Source organism: Oncorhynchus gorbuscha, linkage group LG04, assembly GCF_021184085.1.
Source record: "Oncorhynchus gorbuscha isolate QuinsamMale2020 ecotype Even-year linkage group LG04, OgorEven_v1.0, whole genome shotgun sequence".
NCBI classification, from domain to species: domain Eukaryota; kingdom Metazoa; phylum Chordata; class Actinopteri; order Salmoniformes; family Salmonidae; genus Oncorhynchus; species Oncorhynchus gorbuscha.
In genome coordinates this window covers 54,349,137-54,376,810 of record NC_060176.1, presented here as the reverse complement: position 1 = coordinate 54,376,810, position 27,674 = coordinate 54,349,137, and the positions used below count along the sequence as shown (strand labels likewise).

The 27,674-nt window shown below is 43.8% G+C and overlaps 1 protein-coding gene across 1 annotated transcript in view; it reads left to right on the top strand.

Moving 5' to 3' along the window:
* Positions 1-4,616: 4,616 nt before the first annotated feature.
* Positions 4,617-27,674, top strand: part of LOC124034302 (MLX-interacting protein-like) — a 49,110-nt gene continuing 26,052 nt past the window's right edge. Inside the window, 6 exon segments of the mRNA XM_046347308.1 lie at positions 4,617-5,228; positions 24,313-24,419; positions 24,763-24,848; positions 25,119-25,208; positions 25,863-25,904; positions 27,417-27,657. Coding sequence (XP_046203264.1) covers positions 4,915-5,228; positions 24,313-24,419; positions 24,763-24,848; positions 25,119-25,208; positions 25,863-25,904; positions 27,417-27,657 — 880 coding nt within the window. The 5' untranslated portion in view covers positions 4,617-4,914.

Here is a 27,674-nt window from a genome sequence, read left to right as displayed (position 1 = left end):
TGAGATGTACAAACGGTGGCATAATGGGACGAAAAGCAGATGAGGCAATATGTAATTTCAATTAAGACATTAATGAGCGAGCTAGGATGGATATAGTCAATATAACTTTGTTCAGCACTTTTCAAATGTAAAGCGACAGAATTCTGGACATGGGCGGTTCTTACGGTGTTATCCCTGTACACCAAGTCAGAACCATATGATAAATAAAGGGGTCTTATAAGCAGACAATGAAAGCTCTTACAATTTTCAATACTTACATTTCTCAAAAACAGGTTATAGGCTACATGTGCACCACCATGTCGAAACAGTATTTGAAATTAAGAGGTGGAAATAGGCCAAATTATTAGGGTGAAGCACATGGGCTACTAACAGCTTACTACACAACATACACTTAGTATAACTTTATTTATGTTTTACTTTTACCCCTTTTTCTCCCCAATTGGAAGTTAGTCTTGTCTCATCGCTGCAACTCCTGTACGGACTCGGGAGAGGCCAAGGTCGAGAGCCATGTGTCCTCCGAAACACGACCCAACCTAGTCGTACTGCTTCTTGACACAATGCCCACTTAACCCGGAAGCCAGCCGCACCAATGTGTCGGAGGAAACACTGTGCACCTGGCGACAGTGTCAGCGTGGCCCGCCACAAGTAAGGCTACAGTGCAATGGGACAAGGACATCCCGGCAGGCCAAACCCTTTCCTAATCCTGACGATTCTGGGCCGATTATGCGCCGCCCCATGGGTCTCGGGTCGCGGACGGCTGCGACAGAGCCTGGACTCAAACCAGGATCTCTAAAAAGAGCCAGAGTTCCAGATTTACAATTCGGAGTTGGAAGAAAGTTCAAAATGTATTTTCCCAGTCTTAGTTAATTTTTCCAGAGTTCCCAGTTCCAAATTAAGTTGTTTTGTGCACGGCACAAATCATGCTTCAATTGACAGTATGGCCAATGTTGAATGTTATTTTAAACTAGGAAAAGAGGCCCTTAATCTTAGACTTGTGAACACACAGCCACTTCACTGAATAGGAGGCTAATGATTGCTTTGCAATGCTTGCAGTTAGCCACTGATTCCTTCCAAACCACTGTTGAATGCGATTTCCAACTTGTGTAATATTTATGTCCAATGAGCACCAATACGTTTTATCTATAATTTATCTTCATATGACAAGGATTTAAAAGGATTTGCCAGTAGATTGTCAACTTGATTCATGGTGATGACTGCTAGCTAAGATTTTGTAAGTCCAATCAAAGCTACTGTAGATATAACACGATTTTATGTCATTCTGTGGCCAAGGACCTTGAGCGTTCTTGGATGGGCACTTCTAATAACTCTATGGCAGCACCCAAAGGGGCTGTGTCCCCATGACGTAGTGTCCCCATGAGTGACAGAACACTGGGCCAATCACTGCACAGCGCTCTTCTGCTGGCTTGTCCCACTACCACAGAAGCACTGAGCAAGGCTGAAATACCTGCATTTTGGAGCTGCCTTGCTCAAAAAAACTAAGACACCATTTTTGTACGCAGTTTTATTAACTCGATGTATATATATTTTTGACATTGTTTGCAAACTGATGTGACATGTATTAATGCCAAAATAACATGCAAAACAGGCAAGCCCCCTGCCATTAACCCTTACCTAACTCATTTAAATTTTCAACTTCAATAGGGTAGGAAACGGGAGAGACAAAATGCATGTTACGTGCCTGAAGACCCTGAGCTGTCTACGGACAGTGAACTTGAAATTGATCCTGACGAAAGTGAGAAAAAACCTGGGTCGTCAGGTGGTGTGAAGGCTTCTGAGCCTCACTCCAATGATCAGGAAGACTCTGGCCCAATGGGAGTATGATTCTTGGAGAAAGTGGATCCATACCTTTGGTCGATCTGTTTGTGGTTTTGAGTCTCTGGGGCTGAAAGTGGTGTCCTGCTTACAGAGGTAAAATTAGTTTTATATTGGGTATTCGGTTTCCTCATCAATAGCTATTGAACCAAGCATAACATGACTATGAAGATGGTATATTCCTAATCGTGTGGATGTTGAAAGGTCCAAGGTCAATTAACTACTTGACAATATTTCTACCCAAGTAATTACACAAAAACAAATACACCCCCTCCAACACCCCTGTAGTAACAGCACTTCACAATTTTACACACATGTACCAGCATACAATCCATTCTCCAACTAAATATTCACAATGGTTGCTAGTTATATTACACAGTACTAGGATTAGTCCATCCATAAAAATGAGAAATTAAACTGTAGGTGCAAACCTGACTATGACATCACTCTTTCCCAGTGTGTTAGTATTACAGTATGAATATCCTTATCAATTGTCATGGGGCATTCTATCTTGGTCTCCTAAGCCAGGTATGTAGATGTCTTAATGCACTGAAAGATCTCTCACAGCTGCTAACGGATGGTCAGCACAGTCTGTATGATTGCCTTCAGTGATGGGAAAATATCAGTGTCTAACAATTTATACACACAGGACATGTCAGAAGTGGCATATTTATGTTAAGCAAGGACTAGTTCCTCTGCCTTGAGATTAATATGCCATGTTTGTCTTGTGTGGGCCTGCCCTCTCGAGATGTTCTCCTGTCTTCTCCCCTCTCTTCCTTGCTGTCTGACGTTCTGCTGTCTTGGATTTCCTATATTATTACAGAGAAGGCATAGTATCAGTGCCGTAGCAATATGGACTATCCTGAACAGACAAACACACGAGCAATATGCACGCAACATGAACAGGCAGATAATGTTTACATACATTTTTTCACTCAATCTTAAACCTGATTAACATTCAACTCTTACCCCTCACTAACCACAATGCCTGTGTTCTCTCTCTGTCGCTTTAGCAACAAAATCTAAATGCCTGCAACCATGTGGCAAAACAAATTAGGTTGGCTTAGATTGTTAACATGTAAGCTATATTTAGTTTCCTATTTTTTATTGAAAACAAATACATTTGCACAATGACCACTTGTTGTTTCAAATAAATCGTTAACAGTTGGTTAGCTAGCTAGTGAATTTTATCCATATTTGCATTGACATGAAATCAGTCAAAACAAGACATGGTATCAATAACTTGGATGAAATATGCTGAAATAAGACACTTATTATTTCCACACATGGCAGTGTCATTCTTGCTAGCAATCTGGCCATCCAGAATCACAACAGGCTGATTTAAGCCCCATGGAAGATTGCACATCATTTTTGTGACGTTGTCAGCCAACCCATCTATGTAGCTAGATGATAAATAATTGTATTGTACACACACAATCTATTCACTTCCTTCTGCAAATACAACAACCGTCTCAGTGTTAGCTCGAATGGGTAGTCCCTCATGTTAGTTCGTTAGCTTAACGTTACCTGTCAGTGCAGCTTTTGAGTCAACATGTTGAATGTAAATTACTAGAATATGGATTACTGTGAAGTCAATAACTCTGAATAACATCATTATGGACAAAAAAAAAGAAGTGCTATAGTAATAGCAAACAAAGTTTACCTCCAGTTCTCCTTCTCATCTTTGCGCTCTCTCCCACAGAGAATGAGCCTGTGCACAGCAAAATATTATTATTTTTCTTTTGGAGGGGTGGCGAATCAAAAATGACTTCAGAAAACCACCTTGTTTCCGCCTCCTAAAGTGACACCATACACTGAAATGCTGGTTTTAGGCAGCACTAAAAAGACAGGGCAGGCCAGGGCTCATGTTTGTAGTATTCTTTGCAGTGTAGAATAGCTTATGTTCCACTATCCCAGCAGGACAAAGACTCGGAACAGAGACTAAATCATTTGGGGCTAAAGCCTGGGCCTGGTGAAGTCAATGCGTGATGCAATGCAGACCCGGTGGAGAGCATGAGACTGAGGAGACCCGGTCTGTCCTTTAGAGTTTTGATGCAGAGTGTTGCCGGATAAAGTCAAGCTAGGGTATAAATTATCCTGTGAGGGCTTTTGTTCCGAACCCACTAAGGCGTTTCAGGTGCCAAATGTATGGTCATCTTATAGCAGTATGCAGAAGGGAGATTAAAGTGTGATAAGTCTGCAGGAGGGCATGGGACAAGTGTAGTTTAAAGGGAAAAACGGTGTGTTTCAATTGTGGGGTGACCATGTTGCTGGGGATCAGAAATGTCTTGTGCTAGTGAGAGATTTGAGCCCTGTGATTAGCAGGCCTGGTTGATTTGAGCCCTTTGGGTAGTAGTTAGTTTGTTGCTGTTATGGTCATTAATTGTACCACAATGAGGGGAAGGAAATCTCAGAAGATTGAATTGGTAGTAGCAACAGCAGCAGAGATGTTCTAGGGTATGAGATTTGTTCTGAAGAACTGCAGGGGGCTTTGAGAGAAGGCGGTCTAGCCTCCCAGGCCTGGTGTGGGATCTGTTTGGCCAAAGTAGTGGGAATGTGTGTTGGGCATTGTGGTATGTATAGGATTATGGCGCGTCAATTTCCTTTACCCTTTTTCGTAAACAAATATACAATGCACTTTCCTAACTGGGAAACGCTGCAATATGAAACAAAGAGTCTACCACACGAAGACGACTACTCTCTACGTCGGAAGTTATTTTGAGCTTGCAGCTCGAGTGGAGGGTGTTTCTGTGATACTCCAGCCAATCACGTTGGCAGACATGACGGCGCAACAGTTAGTCCCTTTAGCTTCACTGGAAATACTTAGATACCAACAACACTTTTGTTAGCTGTAAGCAAGCTATATATAGCTAGCAAAATAGGATACTGAAAAGACTGGCAGTGGCTGCCAACAATGCAACGTTTCTCAAAGGGTGGAGCAAAACTGGAAAATGTATTCGAAAGAGCAAAGTAACATGTATGAATAACTTTATTTTAACTCGCAACTACTAGCTATGAGAACAGCTAACGTTAGCAAAGAATTCCAGAAGAACTAACGTTAGCTAGCTAAATACCTAAGACATGGCTACCACCAGGGAAATACAATACCGAAGCCCCACAGCGAGTATCAAGCAGGAGCAGGACGATGACTCGGACACCGAGGAGTCTCATATTGGTTTCAAGAAGTCAGATGGACGCGAGTCGCAGATAATCCACAGTGGTCACTTCATGGTGTCCTCGCCGCACATTGAACACCCACCAAGAAAAGGTTACGATTTCGACACAGTCAACAAACAAACCTGTCGGACGTATCACTTCGGGAAGAAGTGTACATCACATCTCTCCATTGACGCGTCGTTGACAAAACTTTTCGAATGCATGACCCTTGCATACAGGTTTGTGTATTGGTTGGTTCTCGTCGTCAATCAATTTAACGTGTGCTAACTAGATAGTTTCCTAGCTTCCAAGCATTGCTTTACTGCGGTGGCATTAATTTAATTGGCTACATATTGGACTGTGTTAAAAAATATGCGTTGTCCATACCCAGCGACCGAATGGGGAAGTTTGTTTTGCATGGCCCGGTGCTCCGGTTGAGTAGAGACGTGTTTAAAGACCAATGGACTAGCCTCAAAAGATTAAACTCCGCTCACGCGGTGCACCGGGAACGCAAAGTGAACTTGACCAAAACACGCCGTGCACCGGGACATGCAAAACGAACTCGACCAATGACAACTATCTAAGTGGTTTTATTTTCTAAGCGAATCACACCAAGTTGGACGAGCCTTTCCTTTTCCAGTGTCTCTCGAGTATTTGATCCCACGCCCAAAGCATTGGGTGTAGCTGAAGTCACGGGTCTAAATTTCTTAAACACAGGATACAGTATAGTGGCATACAACAACCATAATCTAATTAATGCTTTAAATGTAATAATTCGATGCAGCTCCTTCACATGTAGTGTCTGTCAATGTCAGATGAGAAGCTATTAGGCTTGCCAGGCTACTTACTGAATTTAGTTAAGTTATATCTATCCTGGGCGTGGCGTTTGGTCGGAACGATGTGGCTGGGTAGCCAGGCAAATATTCGGAATCCTAACCATAACCCTATCCGGCACCTAAACCAATTTAAATGGCAACTTCAATGGGGTAGGGACGTCCCAAAGATCCCAAATAGCAAATACCGTTGTGATCCCTACCCGTATCTGCCCTTTCTTTGAATATAATACTCCCACCTGATGCCGCCTCCCGATTACTTTCCATTTTTAAGCCATTTATTTTCATTGTTAGAGCGGCAATTGGAGTATCTGGTCAATATAATGGAACATTTGCGGCCATAATTTTCAAACTAGCAGAGATCCCACTCTGGAAAACTATATGTTTGTGTGTCTAATTCAAGATGGCGTAGCAGTCAGACGTCTTTTGTCCTGTTCTTGTCATGTCCCGTGTATATATCTTTTTATATATTTTTTTCTACGCATATATTAAAAACATATTTTCTTAACCTCAAACTTCAACATACTCTCCTGCAATCCGCCTCAATCAATGTGGTATGGATCTGCTATTTTCTTTACTTTAGAACTGGAAACCGCAACAGAAGCTAGCCAGCTAACTAGCTAGTCGTCAGCTAGCCACTGCTAGCGGTCATCAGCTACCTTTAGGCCGGAGAACTCTCTGCAGTCTGCACAGCGTGACTCAAACCAGAGCAAATCGGACCTTTTTACCACACGAAGCCCTGCTGATCCATGACGACTGGTCTGCTGACATAACAGCATGAGGGGGCTACAACAGACTTCTTCCGTCACGATGTCACTCTAAGGCCCTTATGCTAGCTTGCTAGCCACGGCCCGCCGAGCGACTCACTGGACCCCTATGATCACTTGGCTACGCATGCCTCTCCCTAATGTCAATATGCCTTGTCCATTACGGTTTTGGTTACTAATTATTTCCTTATTTCACTGTAGAGGCTCTAGCTCTGCTCAATATGCTTTAGTTAACCCTTTAGTTCCACCTCCCAACACATGCGGTGACCTCACCTAGTTTAAATTATGTTTCCAGAGACAATATCTCTAATCGTCACTCAATGCATAGGTTTACCTCCACTGTATTCACATCCTACCATACCTTTGTCTGTACATTATGCCTTGAATCTATTCTAGAAACCTGCACCTTTTACTCTGTTTCCGAATGTACTAGACGACCAGCTCTTATAGCCATTTTTTTATTTCACCTTTATTTAACCAGGTAGGCTAGTTGAGAACAAGTTCTCATTTGCAACTGCGACCTGGCCAAGGTAAAGCATAGCAGTGTGAGCAGACAACACAGAGTTACACATGGAGTAAACAATTAACAAGTCAATAACACAGTAGAAAAAAAGGGGAGTCTATATACAATGTGTGCAAAAGGCATGAGGAGGTAGGCGAATAATTACAATTTTGCAGATTAACACTGGAGTGATAAATTATCAGATGGTCATGTACAGGTAGAGATATTGGTGTGCAAAAGAGCAGAAAAGTAAATAAATAAAAACAGTGTGGGGATGAGGTAGGTGAAAATGGGTGGGCTATTTACCAATAGACTATGTACAGCTGGAGCAATTGGTTAGCTGCTCAGATAGCTGATGTTTGAAGTTGGTGAGGGAGATGAAAGTCTCCAACTTCAGCGATTTTTGCAATTCGTTCCAGTCACAGGCAGCAGAGTACTTGAACGAAAGGCGGCCAAATGAGGTGTTGGCTTTAGGGATGATCAGTGAGATACACCTGCTGGAGTGCGTGCTACGGATGGGTGTTGCCATCGTGACCAGTGAACTGAGATAAGGCGGAGCTTTACCTAGCATGGACTTGTAGATGACCTGGAGCCAGTGGGTCTGGCGACGAATATGTAGCGAGGGCCAGCCGACTAGAGCATACAAGTCGCAGTGGTGGGTGGTATAAGGTGCTTTAGTGACAAAACGGATGGCACTGTGATAAACTGCATCCAGTTTGCTGAGTAGAGTGTTGGAAGTAATTTTGTAGATGACATCGCCGAAGTCGAGGATCGGTAGGATAGTCAGTTTTACTAGGGTAAGCTTGGCTTTGAAGGAGGCTTTGTTGCGGAATAGAAAGCCGACTCTTGATTTGATTTTCGATTGGAGATGTTTCATATGAGTCTGGAAGGAGAGTTTGCAGTCTAGCCAGACACCTAGGTACTTAGATGTCCACATTCAAGGTCGGAACCATCCAGGGTGGTGATGCTAGTCGGGCATGCGGGTGCAGGCAGCGATCGGTTGAAAAGCATGCATTTGGTTTTTACTAGCGTTTAAGAGCAGTTGGAGGCCACGGAAGGAGTGTTGGATGGCATTGATGGGGGGCGATCAATTCACAAATGGTGTCCAGGGCACAGCTGGGAGCTGAGGGGGGTCAGTAGCAGGCGGCAACAGTGAGAGACTTATCTCTGGAGAGAGTGATTTTCAAAATTAGTAGTTCGAACTGTTTGGGTATGGACCTGGAAAGTATGACATTACTTTGCAGGCTATCTCTGCAGTAGACTGCAACTCCTCCCCCTTTGGCAGTTCTATCTTGACGGAAGATGCTATAGTTGGGTATGGAAATCTCTGAATTTTTGGTGGCCTTCCTGAGCCAGGATTCAGACACGGCAAGGACATCAGGGTTAGCAGAGTGTGCTAAAGCAGTGAGTAAAACAAACTTAGGGAGGAGGCTTCTGATGTTGACATGCATGAAACCAAGGCTTTTTCGATCACAGAAGTCAACAAATGAGGGTGCCTGGGGACATGCAGGGCCTGGGTTTATCTCCACATCACCCGCAGAACAGAGAAGGAGTAGTATGAGGGTGCGGCTAAAGGCTATCAAAACTGGTCGCCTAGAGCGTTGGGGACAGAGGATAAGAGGAGCAGGTTTCTGGGCATGGTAGAATATATTCAGGGCATAATGCGCAGAGAGGGGTATGGTGGGGTGCGGGTACAGCGGAGGTAAGCCCAGGCACTGGGTGATGATGAGAGAGGTATCTCTGGACATGCTGGTTGTAATGGGTGAGGTCACCACATGTGTGGGAGGTGGGACAAAGGAGGTATCAGGGGTATAAAGAGTGGAACTAGGGGCTCCATTGTGAACTAAAACAATGATAACTAACCTGAGCAACAGTATACAAGGCATATTGACATTTGAGAGAGACATACAGCGAGGCATACAGTAATCACAGGTGTTTAATTGGGAAAGCTAGCTAAAACAGTAGGTGAGACAACAACAGCTAATCAGCTAGCACAACAACAGCAGGTAAAATGGCGTTGACTAGGCAACGGGGCCGACAGATAAAACAAACAAGCATATACTCCTATCCTACTCCTCTGTTCCTCTGGTGATGTAGAGGTTAATCCAGGCCCTGCTGTGCCTAGCTCCACTCCCATTCCCCAGGCACTCTCATTTGTTGACTTCTGTAACTGTAAAATCCTTGGTTTCATGCATGTTAACATCAGAAGCCTCTAAGTTTGTTTTATTCACTGCATTAGCACACTCTGCCAACCTGGATGTCCTAGCTGTGTCTGACTCCTGGTTTAGGAAGACCACCAAAAACTCTGAAATTTCCATCCCTAACTATAACATTTTCCAACAAGATAGAACTGCCAAAGGGGGCGGAGTTAGTCTGCAGAGTAATGTCTTACTATCCAGGTCTGTGCCCAAATCATTTGATCTTCTACTTTTAAAAATCCACCTTTCCAGAAACAAGTCTCTATAGATCACCTTCTGCCCCCAGCTGTACCCTGGACACCATATGTGAATTGATTGTCCCCCATCTAGCTTCAGAGCTTGTGCTGTTAGGTGACCTAAACTGGGACATGCATAACACTTCGGCCATCCTGCAATCTAAACTTGATGCCCTCAATCTCTCACACAAATGATCAATAAACCTACTACGTACAACCCCAAATCCGTAAACACAGGCACCCTCCTAGATATCATCCTAACCAACCTGCCCTCCAAATACACCTCTACTGTCTTCAACCAGGATCTCAGCGATCACTGCATCATTGCCTGCGTCCGTAATGGGTCTGCGGTCAAACGATCACCCCTAATCTCTGTCAAACGCTCCCTAAAACACTTCAGCGAGCAGGCCTTTCTAATCAACCTGCCTTGGGTATCCTGGAAGGATATTGACCTCATTCCGTCAGTAGAGGATGCCTGGTTATTCTTTAAAAGTGCCTTCGTCACCATCTTAAATAAGCATGCCCCGTTCAAAAAATGTAGAACGAGGAACAGATATAGCCCTTGGTTCACTCCAGACCTGACTGCCCTTGACCAGCACAAAAACATCCCGTGGCGTACTGCATTAGCATCAAATAGCCCCCCTGACATGCAACTTTTCAGGGAAGTTAAGAACCAATTTACATAGGCAGTTAGGAAAGCAAAGGCTAGCTTTTTCAAGCAGAAATTTGCATCCTGTAGCAAAAACCCAAAAGTTCTGGGACACTGTAAAGTCCATGGAGAATAAGAGCATCTCCTCCCAGCTGCCCACTGCACTGAGGCTAGGAAACACTGTCACCACCGATAAATCCGTGATAATTGAGAATTTCAGTAAGCATTTTTCTACGGCTGGCCATGCTTTCCCCCTGGCTACCCCTACATTTACATTTAAGTCATTTAGCAGACGCTCTTATCCAGAGCGACTTACAAATTGGTGCATTCACCTTATGACATCCAGTGGAACAGCCACTTTACAATAGTGCAACTAAATCTTTTAAGGGGGGGGGTGAGAAGGATTACTTTATCCTATCCTAGGTATTCCTTAAAGAGGTGGGGTTTCAGGTGTCTCCGGAAGGTGGTGATTGACTCCGCTGTCCCGGCGTCGTGAGGGAGTTTGTTCCACCATTGGGGGGCCAGAGCAGCGAACAGTTTTGACTGGGCTGAGCGGGAACTGTACTTCCTCAGTGGTAGGGAGGCGAGCAGGCCAGAGGTGGATGAACGCAGTGCCCTTGTTTGGGTGTAGGGCCTGATCAGAGCCTGGAGGTACTGAGGTGCCGTTCCCCTCACAGCTCCGTAGGCAAGCACCATGGTCTTGTAGCGGATGCGAGCTTCAACTGGAAGCCAGTGGAGAGAGCAGAGGAGTGGGGTGACGTGAGAGAACTTGGGAAGGTTGAACACCAGACGGGCTGCGGCGTTCTGGGTGAGTTGTAGGGGGTTAATGGCACAGGCAGGGAGCCCAGCCAACAGTGAGTTGCAGTAATCCAGACGGGAGATGACAAGTGCCTGGATTAGGACCTGCGCCGCTTCCTGTGTGAGGCAGGGTCGTACTCTGCGGATGTTGTAGAGCATGAACCTACAGGAACGGGCCACCGCCTTGATGTTAGTTGAGAACGACAGGGTGTTGTCCAGGATCACGCCAAGGTTCTTAGCGCTCTGGGAGGAGGACACAATGGAGTTGTCAACCGTGATGGCGAGATCATGGAACGGGCAGTCCTTCCCCGGGAGGAAAAGCAGCTCCGTCTTGCCGAGGTTCAGCTTGAGGTGGTGATCCGTCATCCACACTGATATGTCTGCCAGACATGCAGAGATGCGATTCGCCACCTGGTCATCACCCCGGTCAACAGCCCTGTACCCCCATTTCTCCTTCACCCAAATCCAGATAGCTCATGTTCTGAAAGCTCTGCAAAATTAGCCCTACAAATCAGCCCGGCTAGACAATCTGGACCCTCTCTTTCTAAAAATATTAGCCAGAATTGTTGCAACCTCTATTACCAGCCTGATCAACTCTCTTTCTTATCGTCTGAGATTTCCAAAGATTGGAAAGCTTCCGCGGTCATCCCCCTCTTCAAAGTTGAAGACACTCTAGACCCAAACTGCTACAGACCTATATCTATCCTACCCTGTCTTTGTAAGGTCTTCGAAAGCCAAGTTAACATATAGATCATCGACCGTTTCGAATCCCACCGTAAGTTCTCTGCTATGCAATCTGGTTTCCGAGCTAGCTATGGGTGATCCTCAGCCACGCTCAAGGTCCTAAACGATATCATAACAGCCATCGATAAGAGACAATACTGTGCAGCTGTATTCATCAACCTGGCCATGGCTTTCGACTCAGTCAATCACCACATTCTTATCGGCAGAGTCAACAGCCTTGGTTTTTGTAATGACTTCCTCGCCTGGTTCACTAACTACTTCTCAGACAGAGTTCAGTGTGTCAAATCGGAGGGCCTGTTGTCCGGACCTCTGGCAGTCTCTATGGGGGTGCCACAGGGTTCAAACCTTGGGCCAACTCTTTTCTCTGTATACATCAATGAAGTCGCTCTTGCTGCTGGTGATTCTCTGATCCAACTCTACGCAGACGACACCATTCTGTATACCTCTGGCCCTTCTTTGGACACTGTATTAACCAACCTCCAAACGAGCTTCAATGTCATACAACTCTCTTTCCGTGACGTCCAACTGCTCTTAAATGCAAGTAAAACTAAATGCATGCTCTTCAACCTATCCCTGCCTGCACCTATCACTCCAGTGTTTAATTGCTATATTGTAATTATTTCGCCACTATGGCCCATTTATTGCCTTACCTCCCTTATCCTACATAATTTGCACACACTGTGTATAGACTTTTTCCTACTGCTTATTGACTGTTTGTTTATTCCATGTTTAACTGTGTTGTTGTTTGTGTCGCACTGCTTTGCTTTATCTTGGCTAGGTCGCAGTTATAAATGAGAACTTGGTCTCAACTAGCCTACCTGGTTAAATAAAGGTGAAATAAAATAGAAATATGTTTGTATGTATGTGTGCACAGTTGATGTCGGAAGTTTACATACACTTAGGTTGGAGTCATTGAAACTTGTTTTGCAACCATTCGACAAATTTCTTGTTAAAACAAACTTTAGTTTTGGCAAGTAGGTTAGGATGTCTACTGTGTACATGACGTAAGTAATTTTTCCAACAATTGTTTATAGACCGATTATTTCACTTATAATTTACTGTGGCACATATCCAGTGTCTCCGAACTTTACATACACTAAGTTGACTGCCTTTAAACAGCTTGGAAAATTCCAGAAAATGATGTCATGGCTTTAGAAGCTTCTGATAGGCTAATTGACATCATTTGAGTCAATTGGAGGTGTACCTGTGGATGTATTTCAAGGCCTACCTTCAAACTCTGTGCCTCTTTGCTTGACATCATGGGAAAATCAAAAGAAATCAGCCAAGAATTGTAGACCTCCACAAGTCTGGTTCATCCTTGGGAGCAATTTCCAAACGGCCAAAGGTACCACGTTCATCTGTACAAACAATACTACGCAAGTATAAACACCATGGGACCACGCAGCCATCATACCGCTCATGAAGGAGATGCGTTCTATCTCCTAGAGATGAACATACTTTGGTGTGAAAAGAACAACCTCAACGGATCTTGTGAAGATGCTGGAGGAAACGGGTACAAAAGTATCTGTATCCACAGTAAAACGAGTCCTATGTCGACATAACAAAAAGGCCGCTCAGCAAGGAAGAAGCCACTGCTCCAGAACCGCCATAAAAAAGCCCGACTACAGTTTGCAACTGCACGTGGGGACAAAGATCGTACTTTTTGGAGAAATGTCCTCTGGTCTGACGAAACAAAAATAGAACTATTTGACCATCGTTATGTTTGGAGGACAAAGGGGGAAGCTTGCAAGCCGAAGAACACATCCCAAAAGTGAATCACGGGGCGGCAGCAGAAATTTGTGGAGTGGTTGCAAACGGGTTTTAATGACTCCAACCTAAGTGTATGTAAACTTCCGACTTCAACTGTATTTATTTAATTTACGTACTGTGCTGTTTCGTTGTTTATCTGTTTAGTCGTTTCAATCTCATCTTGGATTTCTATGGAACACCCTTTGCGTGTCAAAAAAATACTATTTAACACTAGTTGACGTGTCAAATAACAATATTTGACGTGTCAAATAACAATATTTGACCAATCAGGACCTGAATATGACTGTACATCACATAATAATTTAACGTTCATAAATATTTTAAGTAGTTATTACACATTGATTACACTCACTCATATTTGATATGTCACAGCGATTCATCGATATGTATGCTAATGTGCTGGTAAAGTTGTCTCGCGCACCTACAGTGCTGATCATAAAAAAAGCTAGGTTGCTCATGCAAACAATCATCTTCCTCAAAAACATAGAAAAACGACAATCTGTTTCAGTAGCTATAGTTAGCTACTACACGTTTAAAATAACCCTAATTTATAAGACAGTTCTTATTTGATGGATGGTGGTCGGCCCCATCTATGTGAAGCTAGCTACAATAAGGATTAGCCGCAATAGTGGACTTTGCGGTTAGCCTTCAAAGTAAAAGTATGGCATAATTCTACTATTTTTATTAATTTGCATCACTTTTAATGACATTATTTTATTTTGAAGGTGAACCGCAAATTCCACTATTGTGCCTAATCCTTATTGTGGCTAGCTTTACAACACATAACCCGCTCCTGTCAAGCCGGATGAAGCTAGCTGGCTGCTTATAACGTTAGCTTTGGGCAATAGGGTTAATTTTTACATTTACATTTAAGTCATTTAGCAGACGCTCTTATCCAGAGCGACTTACAAATTGGTGCATTCACCTTATGACATCCAGTGGGACAGTCACTTAACAATAGTGCATCTAAAACTTAGGGGGGGGGGGTGAGAGGGATTACTTATCCTATCCTAGGTATTCCTTAAAGAGGTGGGGTTTCAGGTGTCTCCGGAAGGTGGTGATTGACTCCGCTGTCCTGGCGTCGTGAGGGAGTTTGTTCCACCATTGGGGGGGCCAGGGCAGCGAACAGTTTTGACTGGGCTGAGCGGGAGCTGTACTTCCTCAGTGGTAGGGAGGCGAGCAGGCCAGAGGTGGATGAACGCAGTGCCCTTGTTTGGGTGTAGGGCCTGATCAGAGCCTGGAGGTACTGAGGTGCCGTTCCCCTCACAGCTCCGTAGGCAAGCACCATGGTCTTGTAGCGGATGTGAGCTTCAACTGGAAGCCAGTGGAGAGAACGGAGGAGCGGGGTGACGTGAGAGAACTTGGGAAGGTTGAACACCAGACGGGCTGCGGCGTTCTGGATGAGTTGAAGGGGTTTAATGGCACAGGCAGGGAGCCCAGCCAACAGCGAGTTGCAGTAATCCAGACGGGAGATGACAAGTGCCTGGATTAGGACCTACGCCGCTTCCTGTGTGAGGCAGGGTCGTACTCTGCGGATGTTGTAGAGCATGAACCTACAGGAACGGGCCGCCGCCTTGATGTTGGTTGAGAACGACAGGGTGTTGTCCAGGATCACGCCAAGGTTCTTGGCGCTCTGGGAGGAGGACACAATGGAGTTGTCAACCGTGATGGCGAGATCATGGAACGGGCAGTCCTTCCCCGGGAGGAAGAGCAGCTCCGTCTTGCCGAGGTTCAGCTTGAGGTGGTGATCCGTCATCCACACTGATATGTCTGCCAGACATGCAGAGATGCGATTCGCCACCTGGTCATCAGAAGGGGGAAAGGAGAAGATTAATTGTGTGTCGTCTGCATAGCAATGATAAGAGAGACCATGTGAGGTTATGACAGAGCCAAGTGACTTGGTGTATAGCGAGAATAGGAGAGGGCCAAGAACAGAGCCCTGGGGGACACCAGTGGTGAGAGCGCGTGGTGAGGAGACAGATTCTCGCCACGCCACCTGGTAGGAGCGACCTGTCAGGTAGGACGCAATCCAAGCGTGGGCCGCGCCGGAGATGCCCAACTCGGAGAGGGTGGAGAGGAGGATCTGATGGTTCACAGTATCGAAGGCAGCCGATAGATCTAGAAGGATGAGAGCAGAGGAGAGAGAGTTAGCTTTAGCAGTGCGGAGCGCCTCCGTGATACAGAGGAGAGCAGTCTCAGTTGAATGACTAGTCTTGAAACCTGACTGATTTGGATCAAGAAGGTCATTCAGAGAGAGATAGCGGGAGAGCTGGCCAAGGACGGCACGTTCAAGAGTTTTGGAGAGAAAAGAAAGAAGGGATACTGGTCTGTAATTGTTGACATCGGAGGGATCGAGTGTAGGTTTTTTCAGAAGGGGTGCAACTCTCGCTCTCTTGAAGACGGAAGGGACGTAGCCAGCGGTCAGGGATGAGTTGATGAGCGAGGTGAGGTAAGGGAGAAGGTAAGTAGCTGGCTAGCTATTTATTTTCAATTTTAATAGACAAATAACAAGTGGCATCCTAGCTAATACGTACTCACAACGATTCCTAAATCATTGCCCAGAATAATGAAAATGACTGCAGTTTCTACTAGTCATTGTTTTCAGGCTGACTAGGTAATGCTAGCTACCCCAGAAGTTGCGGTTGAACAAATTATGCTTGATAACCAATGCTGTATTGTACACACATCTTTCATAACCAGTGTTTGCATGTTTGCTGACTTTTTTGTACAATTTTGACATTGCTAGTGTATCTTTTTTGACACACAAAGACCCAAACGGTGTTTCATAGTCTGTATGTCGTGAAGCTAATAGCAGTGACGCTATTACTGTGTAATTCCGGTAAGGCAACATAGGACACTTGGTAGTGTTAACCGGTGCCCGACCAGTCGGCGAAAGCCAACATCACCAACGATGGAGAACGGTGGATTGTCAAGAGCAATGAATTCCGTTATCTTGGCTTTAATGGATTTCGCCTTTGAGTTGTCTTGCTGAAATGTTGTTACTCTTTCAAATGACTGCTTGACTTGTTGACTGCTTGACTTTGTTGACTGATCGATCCACACAGCAGACGTTTGGGCTAGTTTAGGAATGCTGTGTTGAATGTATTGAGTAAAATTTTACGTGGCGTCATTACGTCATGTACCTTCGCTATATACAGTGGGGCAAAAAAGTATTTAGTCAGTCACCAATTGTGCAGGTCCTCCCACTTAAAAAATATAAGAGGCCTGTAATTTTCATCATATCTACACTTCAACTATGACAGACAAAATTAGGAAAAAAAATCCTGCATTTTATAAGGAATCACTCAGATGCCTTTTGTCTAGTGCCAAACACAGACAGACATATACACACCCTGTTTCGCTGAGAGAATGGACCCTGGATTGTTGGGATTTGACAGCCCGATGTTTAGCCATGCTTGATGTGCTGAGTGTGGAGAGGACACTTGACACCAGATGCCCAGACAATGCAAACAACCTGAGCACCACTTTGCTGACAGGGGTTTTGCAATAAAAGTCGTTGTTGCTCCTTCTCAGAACACCCTCAACCCATGTCAACACATGATATGACACCTGTGCAAGGGAGAATGCATTCCTTTACAGCTCTCTTCTTGCCAAGGATTGGCACCATTGCACATCCCGCAACCTTTGCTCTAGTTTTATGGCAGACTAGGTTTAGTGGAATGTAGAGAACAATGACAGATGTTCAGAACCTGAACTAAATGTAGGTGGTAGGGCCATGGTGCAGGTACATAACACAAACTTGGCCAATTAAATTAACAGCATTTTTTGCGCTTTCATTCTCATAATCTAAGGTCATCCCTCAGTGACGTCAGGTAAGCGCTGCTTGACCGTTTATCTCTAGTGAACCACACCCTTTACTACATGCACGATAATCTGGATTCCTTTAGCACTTTGGCTCTCTCTTAGAGCAACAAAAGTGTACTGCAATGTAGACGGTCCAGGTACACTCTGTTTTGCTACACAGTAGGACAGCGACTGAAGAGTCCACCATAAAATCAAACTCACTCCTCTTTTTTTTTTATTACACTGCGTTTGAAGATGCACATGACTGTGGTAGACTGGCCCAGTTTAAGGAACCACAACGATTCTGCCAACCCTTTTCACTCATAGTAGTTTCACATTGGCTGGGTGCATCTTCAAATCTACAAATGTCCTCTCCATCTATGACAGCCCATGTGAGGACACTTGTTGCTCCTGACGCCCACCTCCTACCCAACCCCCCCAAGTGAAAGGCAACACGGTGCGGGTGGGTGATTTATTTGTCCTGTGTCAAGGTCAAGAGTGAATGCCAATGTGCAACTATTATGAGTGAGAAAGGTTGACAGACTCATGGCAGTGACTTAAACTGGGCCAGTCTACCAAATTCATGTACACTCTTGACCTTGGCACTTGCTCAGATGGCTTGACACGGACATCACCCACCCGCAAAGTGTTGCCTTTGCAACTTGGGGGGTTGGGGTAGGGCGTCCGGAGCATCAAGTGTCCTCACCTAGGCTGTCATAGATGGAGAGGTTTTAAGCCTGGTGTCCCCAGGAATCTCCAATGCAGTGGCTAGTGGCTACATTTGTTGACATGTAGCCAAGTGGATGGGTGATACGGGCATCCGGCTCAGGTGGCTTTGTACACATCAACTTGGCTTAAGTGGAAGGACATATCCTTGACTCATTAATAGTTTCAGTTCACTTGTCAGGGGTTAAAAAAATACCTTTCATCCCATTTATATGCAAAATACATACTAAATAGAGTCTATGCTCATTGTCATTGGGTAATTTAAACTGAAAAACACTTGCTAGAGTTGCGAGGTGATTTGCTAAATGGACTGCAAGCACCACTTGAGCTGCGACTCCGGCTACCGAAACAGGGCCCGTTTTCCCAAAAGCATCTTCGTTAGAACCTTCGTAGGAGCTACGTTAAATCTCCAAGCTGTTTCCCAAAACCATTGTTAGAAAAGTTGCCCTTGAAAACGCTCGTCATTTACCGACTGCCTCAGACCTCTCATAGAACCAGCCCCAACCTGGCCTCTGAGGCAATACGAACCAGCTAAGTGTGCCGTTAGATGTTTTTTGCATCTAACAAAGATATACGCTAAACACAGAATCAAGATGTTTGTCTGTCTCTCTGACCGCCGATAACTTCAGAATGATGTTGACTAGGCTACAAATAAGCAAAGGATAAAAATAAGTTTCAGATAAATACAGTATAGGCTATATAGGCCTATATATTTAAATCCCATTTAAATCAATTTCATGTTGAATCAATTGAGTTATATTTGCCTAATTGTAGGCTACTTTCTGTAATATTTGCCTCAATATATTTAATATGTAGGCCTAACAGCATGTGGATAATTTTGTACCAAATCTGGGATTTTAGTGCATTATTATTGGGTAGGCATTAGAATAACCCTCCTATATTTGCAGTCATGGGTGGTAATATCTCTCTAGGAGCTGATCCATTCTCAGTATTGTTAATATATACTGAACAAAAACATAAACACAACATTTTTTTTGCTCAGTGACAGTTCATGTAAGGAAATCAGTCAATTTAAATAAATTATCCAATGGATTTCACATGACTTGGAATACAGATATGTATCTGTTGGTCACAGATACCGTAACAAAAATGGACCTCAAAATGGGCCTCAGGATCTCGTCACCGTATCTCTATGCATTCAAAATGTTATTGATAAAATGCAATTGTTTTTGTTGTCCGTAGCTTATGCCTGCCCATACCGTAACCCCACTGCCACCATGGGGCACTCTGTTCACAACATTGACATCAGCAAACCTGCTCGCTCACACGACTCCATACCCGTGGGCTGTGATTGGATGGCCGGCTGTGGCACAGCCTGGGATCGAACCCGTGTCTGTAGTGACACCCCAAGAACTGCGATGCAGTGCATATTATTTGACCACTGCGCAATTTGGGAGGCATGATCTGGCTGTATAATCATCTTTTTGATAATCCGTCCACCTGACAGGTGTGGCATATCTTGGCAAAGAAGAAATTGACACTAACATAGATGTAAACAACATTTGAGAGAAATACGCTTTTTGTGCATTTGGAACATTTCTGGGATCTTTAATTTCATGAAACATGGGACCAACACTTCACATGTTGCGTTTATATTTTTATGCAGTGTAGAAAGGTGATCCGAGAGCAGCGCTGCCTATTTTTCAGTATCGACACAAGCTTCAACAACGCATTTAACAAACGTTCTCTGCATGGTGTTTTGACAAACGTATGTTAAGTCTTCGGCCGTTGGAACGATGCGTCGTTAAAACACTCCTAAGCCCAGGTGCAACTTCGTCGCTGTTCACCGTTTACTCCCGATTTAACAGGGTGTTTTTCCCTGAAATATTGCGAGTTGAGACAAACCGTTAACAACATTAGAAAGCTAAAATTCCCATATTTAACCATACGTTCCATGGGTGTACATTTGTTTACCTTGTGTTTGATTTGCTTTAGTTTAAACTTGGTGGGCAGGCTTTTGTTAAAAATGTAACAAAGTAGACTAATGATTCAGAAAAAAATACTCTGCCTTGTGCAACAAAAACATTGTTTTGGTAAGTTTCAGTCTGGAACCTGCCTAGGTGTAGGGCTGTTGTAACCAATTCTAAATGGCACACTAGCGGTTCGCAAGTCTCTTTTGAATTTGTGATAAAGCTGTCGTGATTAAGCAAGGAATGTAGCTTGTCTATAGTTTTGTTTGTGTATCCCATCAGTTAGATACATTTTATAGGCAGTATTTCTACAGGCCTAATGGGATCTTTTTTGTGTTCAGCACGCCTGTGAATAGACTAAAGGGAGTGGTCTGATCAGAATTGAGTAAGGCACTTGGCCTTGGTTTAATGTTTGTTGTTTTAAACAAATGGAACACTAGAATCAATGTGAAATAAAGGTTGTCTTTGTGACAAAATTTTACCTTTCCCTACCGGGCATCCACAGTTTACCTACCCTGGGCCATTGGGCAACCTTTAATGTCAATACAACATAGCATATTTCCCCAGATTCTCATTGAACGTTCAAAAGGGGAAAGATAGTTCCCGGGCAGGAATTGTGCTCATATTTAAATAGGGCAACAAGCGGATATAGCAGTCACGTCACCGGTGACGCGCGTTCATTTCTGACTCATCCTCTCTGTCCTAATTGAAATGGGAACTTCTACAGAAGTGTAAGCTGGAGCGTTGTGTGAGGAAACCCGTCTGTGTAGAGCGACCAACTAAACACTCGCCGTAACCATGTCTGTCGGGGGAACATCCATTGCTGTGGCGCAACCTGTTAGACCTACACATGAATGTTCCGTTGTTCCTGTTTTTTTCTTGTCCTGTTGATGGCCTGTGTTTGACTCAACCCTATGAACTGCACTTTTAGTTATAGTAAACAGATTATACTAGGCCAGGGAGTCCCAAACCTTTTTGGGCACTACCCGTAGGGTGGCGCACAATTGGCCCAGCGTCGTCCGGGTAGGCTGTCATTGTGAATAAGAATTTGCTCTTAATTGACTTGCCTAGTTAAATAATGGTTACATAATTTTTTATGTTGATAGCGAAAAATGATTCCGACCCCAACCAAGTGAGAAACATTTTATTTGGGGCTATGGCAGTCGATTGAAAAACATTATAACAGTATTTCTGATTGTCTTCTCAAATCACCATCACATAGCCTACGTTTTAATGTGGGCCTATGACAGTCAATTGCAAATTACTGACATGTATATTATCTCACCAGCACTAATGAGATGGGTGTGCATGTCGAGTCGGAGATTCTCAGTCGGGGCTTTTTGGAAGGGCGCGCCTCATCTCTGCTGTCACATCCAACCTAGATTAACATTTGGTTTTAATGCAGACGAGAGCACTGAATCCAGCTTCACACAGATACTTTTGGTCATGTAGTGTAGGTGGACACCTCGTCGAACATATCTTTCCAAAATCATGGGCATTAATATGGAGTTGGTCCCCCTTCTGCTGCTATAATAGCCTCCACTTCTAGGAGGCTTTCCTCTAGATGTTGGAACATTGCTGCAGGGACTTGCTTCCATTCAGCCACGAGCATTAGTGGGGTCGGGCACTGATGTTGGATGATTAGGCCTGGCTCGCAGTCAGCTTTCCAATTCATCCAGAAGGTGTTCAATGGGGTTCAGATCATGGCTCTGTGCAGGCCAGTCAAGTTCTTCCACACCGATCTCGAGAAACAATTTCTGTATGGACCTCGCTTTGTGCATGGGGGCATTGTCATGCTGAAACAGGAAAGAGCTTTCCCAAACTGCTGCCATAAAATTGGAAGCACAGAATCATCCTGAATGTCATTGTATGCTATACCGTTAAGGTTTCCCTTCACTGGAACTAAGGCCCGAACCTTGAAAAACAGCCCCAGACCATTATTCCTCCTCCACAAATCTTTACAGTTGGCACTATGCATCCGCCAAACCCAGATTCTCCCATCGGACTGCCAGATGGTGATGCGTTTTTCATCACTTCAGAGAACGTTTTTCCATTGCTCCAGAGTCCAATGGCGTCGAGCTTTACGCCACTCCAGCCGATTCTTGGCATTGTGCATGGTGTTCTTAGGCTTGTGTATGGCTGCTTGGCCATGGAAACCCATTTCCTGAAGCTCCTGCCGTAGTGATTGCTGCAACCGAGGACAGATTATTTTTTACTCGCTAAGTGCTTCAACACTTGGTGGTTCCTGTTCTATGAGTTTGTGTTCCCTACCACTTTGCGGTTGAGCTGTTGTTGCTCCTAGATGTTTCCACTTCACAATAACAGCACTTACAGTTGACCAGGGCAGCTCTAGCCGGGATAAATTTGACAAACTGTTTGGAAAGGTGGCATCCTATGACGGTGCCACGCTGAAGAGCTCAGTGATTTTCAACAAGGCCATTCCACTGCCAATGTTTGTCTATGGAGATTGTATGGCTGAGTGCTCAATTTTATAAACCTGTCAGCAACGAGTGTGGCTGAAATAGCCAAATACGTTATCTGCGGCATTCAGTCACATGACAGCTCAATCAACTGTTAGATTTTACTTACTGGCACATCAATTGAGCCAGGATCACAGTCAAACGGATTGGGAAGTAAGTCCCAAACTGTTCTTCTAATCGTTGGAGGTGAGCAGTCATCACTCATGTGGGACACTTACTGATACTGTACTCAGAGCATGCTCTGACCAACTGGCAAGTGTCTTCAATGACATTTTCAACCTTTCTCTGACCGAGTCTGTAATTCGTACATGTTTCAAGCAGAGCACCCTAGTCCCTGTGCCCAAGAACACTAAGGTAACCTGCCTAAATGATTACCAACATGTAGCACTCACATCTGTAGCCATGAAGTGCTTTGAAAGGATGGTCATGGCTCACATCAACACCATAATCCCTGAAACCCTAGAACCATTCCAATTCACATACCGCCCCAACAGATCCACAGATGACACAACCTCTTGCTCTCCACACTGCCCTTTCCCACCTGGACAAAAGGAACACCTAGGCCCTAAAAATTGTTAGACTTCAGCCACCCTAGTCATAGACATGGCAAGCGGTACCAGAGCACCAAGTCTATGTCCAAAAGACTGCTTAACAGTTTCTACCTCCAAGCCAGAAGACTGCCGAACTGTTAATCAGTTTTTGTTTGTTTCTGTTTTTATGCTGCTGCTCCTCGCTGTTTATTATCAATGCATAGTCACTTTACCCCTACCTACATGTATATATTACCTCAATTGCCTCGACTTAACCTGAACCCCTTGTATATAGCTTCGTCATTATTCTTTTTTTATTCTTTCCCAAATATGTCAGTTACATAGACAAGGAGACACCATGGTCCTTCTGTAGCTCAGTTGGTAGAGCATGGCGCTTGTAACGCCAGGGTAGTGGGTTCGATCCCCGGGACCACCCATACGTAGAATGTATGCACACATGACTGTAAGTCGCTTTGGATAAAAGCGTCTGCTAAATGGCACATATATTTTGTGTTACTTTTTTTTTTTAGTTAATATTTTCCTAACTCTTATTTTTCTTAACTGCATTGTTGGTTCATGGCTTGTAAGTTAGCATTTCACGGTAAGGTCTACACCTGTTGTATTCAGCGCATGTGACATGTACCGCCAAGGGAAGGGCGCATGGTTCACTTTTGAAAGACTCTCTCCAATAAGAATTATTTCCTCTGAATCCACTGATTGTCACTCATTTATATAATGTTTTTGTATTTCCCCTGCATGCATGCATGCATGCTTGCGTTCAATTCATTTAGTTTCCCAAATATGTCAGTTACATAGACAAGGAGACACCATTTTCTTTTCATTACACAGAAAGTCAACCAAGTCTATTTTTTATTTGAATCTTTCCAACACTCCCCCACGATAACCACCAAGCATCGGTGTGAAATGGAACATTACGTTGTTCATGATTGATAGAACATGCTAAAACCTCCACTGCCTTGTCTTTGCCTCACCTATGCTCTCTGCCTCACTGTTGTGTTTTGTTTAGTCTCCAGTGTCAACGGTGGCCTACTTAGTCCCTATGGACGCATGTGTTATGTTGGCCTTTTCAGAGTTGGAGTCATGGAGTGTGTCCACTGTCAAGGCAGCCTGCCTACACTTAGGATAAAGGAAAGGTTGAGCTGTCTGAAATCAGGGGTGACATCCATATTTGTTCTATGATAACCTCTAACTCCACATTACCTCTTGATTTTGCAAACCTGCGGATTTAGTTATTTCCTGAAATGGTGCCTTTTCTGTGTTTAGATTAAATTAGCACAATGTTAGGCCTCTTGAGTAGGTCATTTAGATGCTTGTGTTGTCTTCTGCCTTTTCAGCGGCAAGTTGGTGTCGCCAAAATGGAAGAACTTCAAAGGCCTGAAGTTGCTGTGGAGAGACAAGATCCGGCTCAACAATGCTATCTGGAGGGCCTGGTACATGCAATGTAAGAGCTCCACACATGGCTTCATACTCTATTCTGTCTCTCACTAAAAACAGTAACCCGACTGTTGTAACGAAGTAACAACCAAGTTTAACTTTGCTGAAAGAAGTTTTGGATTAACGCTTGTGCAGGGGAATCCAGGGTTGGTTTTGGAAAGCCACTGAATGGCACTTGAATCACCTTCTGATTGAGAAGTATAGTCTACAGTTAATGTGTACAAATCATATTTAATCAATCTGGGTAAATTGATATCTGCTCTCAATTATATTATGTATATTTTATAATTAGTAAGCTGGTGTGTTATTTTCACTCAATTGGTAGCTCTTGCATGTGTTCTACTCTACAGATGTGGAGAAGCGAGAGAACCCTGTCTGCCATTTTGTTACTCCTCTGGATGGGACCGTGGACATGGAGGACCATCGTCCGGCAGAGGTAAGGAGGGGTAGTGGATTGCTGGGTATATAGGCAACAGTACCATACCGCTGTTTCACCCTAATAACCAGACTCTTCTCTCTGATCACTTTTTTATCCCATACGTATCGTTTTGGCTCCTTCGCATGTCGCTCTTCATTATCAATTATATGACCCCCCCCTCCTCTGTTCCACTCCCACCCATGTCTCTCACCCCTCCTTACTGCTTACCACTTTTTTCTGTCAACCTCTTCCCACGTTCTTTTCTCCCTCCCCCTCTATCTTCCGTAGGCAATAGCCACAGAGGGGAAATATTGGAAAAGAAGAATTGAAATTGTAATTCGAGAGTATCACAAGTGGAGGACATATTTCAAGAAAAGGGTAGAGTAATGGATTTAGTTATTTCCTGAAATGGTGCCTTTTCTGTGTTTAGATTAAATTAGCACAATGTTAGGCCTCTTGAGTGGCAGAGAGGTCTAAGGTTGCAGTGCTTGAGGCATCACTACAGACCCGGGTTCGATTCCGGGCTATGTCACAGCTGGCTGTGACCGGGAGACACATTTGGCCCGGCATCATCCGGGATAGGGGAGGGTTTGGCTGGCCGGGATTTCCTTGTCCCATCGCGACTTTAGCGACTCCTTGTGACTTCGGCCGTCAGCTGGACAGTGTTTCCTCTGACACATTGGTGCGGCTGGCTTCCGGGTTAAGCGAGCAGTGTGTCAAGAAGCAGTGCGGCTTGACAGGGTCATGTTTCGAAGGAGGGAAGTTGCAGCTGTAACTACCAATTGAATATCACGAGAAAGGGGTAAAATTAAAAATATATATATTTTTTAAAGTACCGCTATGTCGCAATTAAACAAAGTCGACTAATTTTTAAGACTAAGCAGTAGTATGCCTATTTTAGGTTCTTGTCAGTTGCTTTAACTGGCTCGTGAGGCAACCAGTTGAATATCCTACATTTAGTATGCTCTACTTCATGTTATTCATTCAATATATGAATCTGCCAATTAACATTGATTTTCCAATTTATCACAGTTACAGAAGCACAAGGATGACGATCTCTCAAGCCTTCTCAAGGTATGCAATCTAAGTGATCTTGCGTGTGATGCTGGCTCTATTTAAATTTGGTAATAGCAAAGTAGTGTGAGAGAAAATAAGGTTAACACCCAAATAATCCCAACATCTGAAATCTAATGTGAAAATGGAAAATAATAGCTTATTAATGTCACAAGTTGTAATTGTAGGTTGTGTTCTAATGCTGTTTTTGAGTACACATATCACTCTCCTACGTATTTATTTGGACAGTGAAGTTAAAACTTTTAATTTGTCTCTATACTTCAGAATTTTGGATTTGAGATCAACTTTACAGAACACTAAAGAATGTCACCTTTTATTTGAGGGTATTTTCATACATATCTGTTTTACCGTTTAGAAATGTAAGCCCTTTATGCATCTCGTTCTCCCATTTGAAAGTGCCTGTAGTATTTGGGCAAATTCACTTATGTGTGTTAAAGTAGTCAAAGTTTAGTATTTGGTCCCATATTTCTAGCACGCAATGACTACATCCAGCTTGTGACTCTACAAATTTGTTGGATGCATTTGCAGTTTGTGTTAGTTGTAAATTAGATTATGTTGTGCCCAATATAAATTAATGGTAAATAATGTATTGTGTAATGTTGTAGTCTTTTATTATAAAGAAGAATATAATATGTGTCTGAACACTTCTACATTCATGTGGATACTACCATGATTTCAGAAAATCTGGAATGAATCGTGAATGAGTTAGGCACGAAGATCATACCCCCAAGACATGCTTACCGCTCACCAGTACCAATAACTGGGAAGGTTAGCATTTTTTGGAGGGAGTATGCTATTTAAGCCTCTAACTTTCTCACTCATCGTTATTCACGATTCATTCATGATTATCCGTAATCAATGTACCATGCACATTAATCTAGAAGTGTTCAGAATCATATTCTATTGTTGTTTCCAATAAAAGTGACTCAAAAATGACACACTACATTATGTATCATTAATTTCTACTGTGAACACAACATAATCTGAAACACAGCGTAAACAAACTGCAAATGCATCCAACAGGTTTGTAGAGTCACAAGCTTGATGTAGTCATGCGTGCTAGGAATATGGGACCAAATACTGAACTTTTGACTACTTTATTACAAAAGTGAATTTCTCAAAATACTTATGACGCCTTCAAAAGCGGGCACTAGAGACATAAAGTGCTTTAATTTCTAAACGGTAAAACAGAATATGTATGAGCATGCCCTCAAATAAAAGATACTGTCACCTCATATGAAACATTGTATCTCAAAATCCAAAATGCTAGAGTATAGAGTCAAATTAAGTTTCAGCTTCACTGTCCAGAAAGTACTTAGGGGAGTGTAGTAGGTCTACTTCAAACAAACCGCTTGGTGCATAATCAATTTGAGTATGCGATGTGCATGTTTCATAATTGTTTTATCTTACTCTGTTAAGTAGATTAGTTGTGTGACTATGCTGTATAATATGTGCACTGCATGTTTTTTGTGTAACTGACTGGCTGGCTTGTTGCATATTGAACACCCCAAGGGGCCGGAAGAACAGTTTTCGCTGTTTGGGGATGTCTTTCCAGACACCTTCCGTGTGTCCCTTTATCAGGATGAGGAAATGGCTGGGCGCCGCATTGCTCGCAAGAGCCGTGAGTCACCCGTCCCCATGGAGATGGACCCACTCTTTGACATGGACGTGCTGATGTCAGAGTTTTCTGACACACTCTTCTCCACGCTGGCCTCCCACCAGCCCATGGCCTGGCCCAATCCCAGGGAAATAGGTGAGGGCCCACACCGA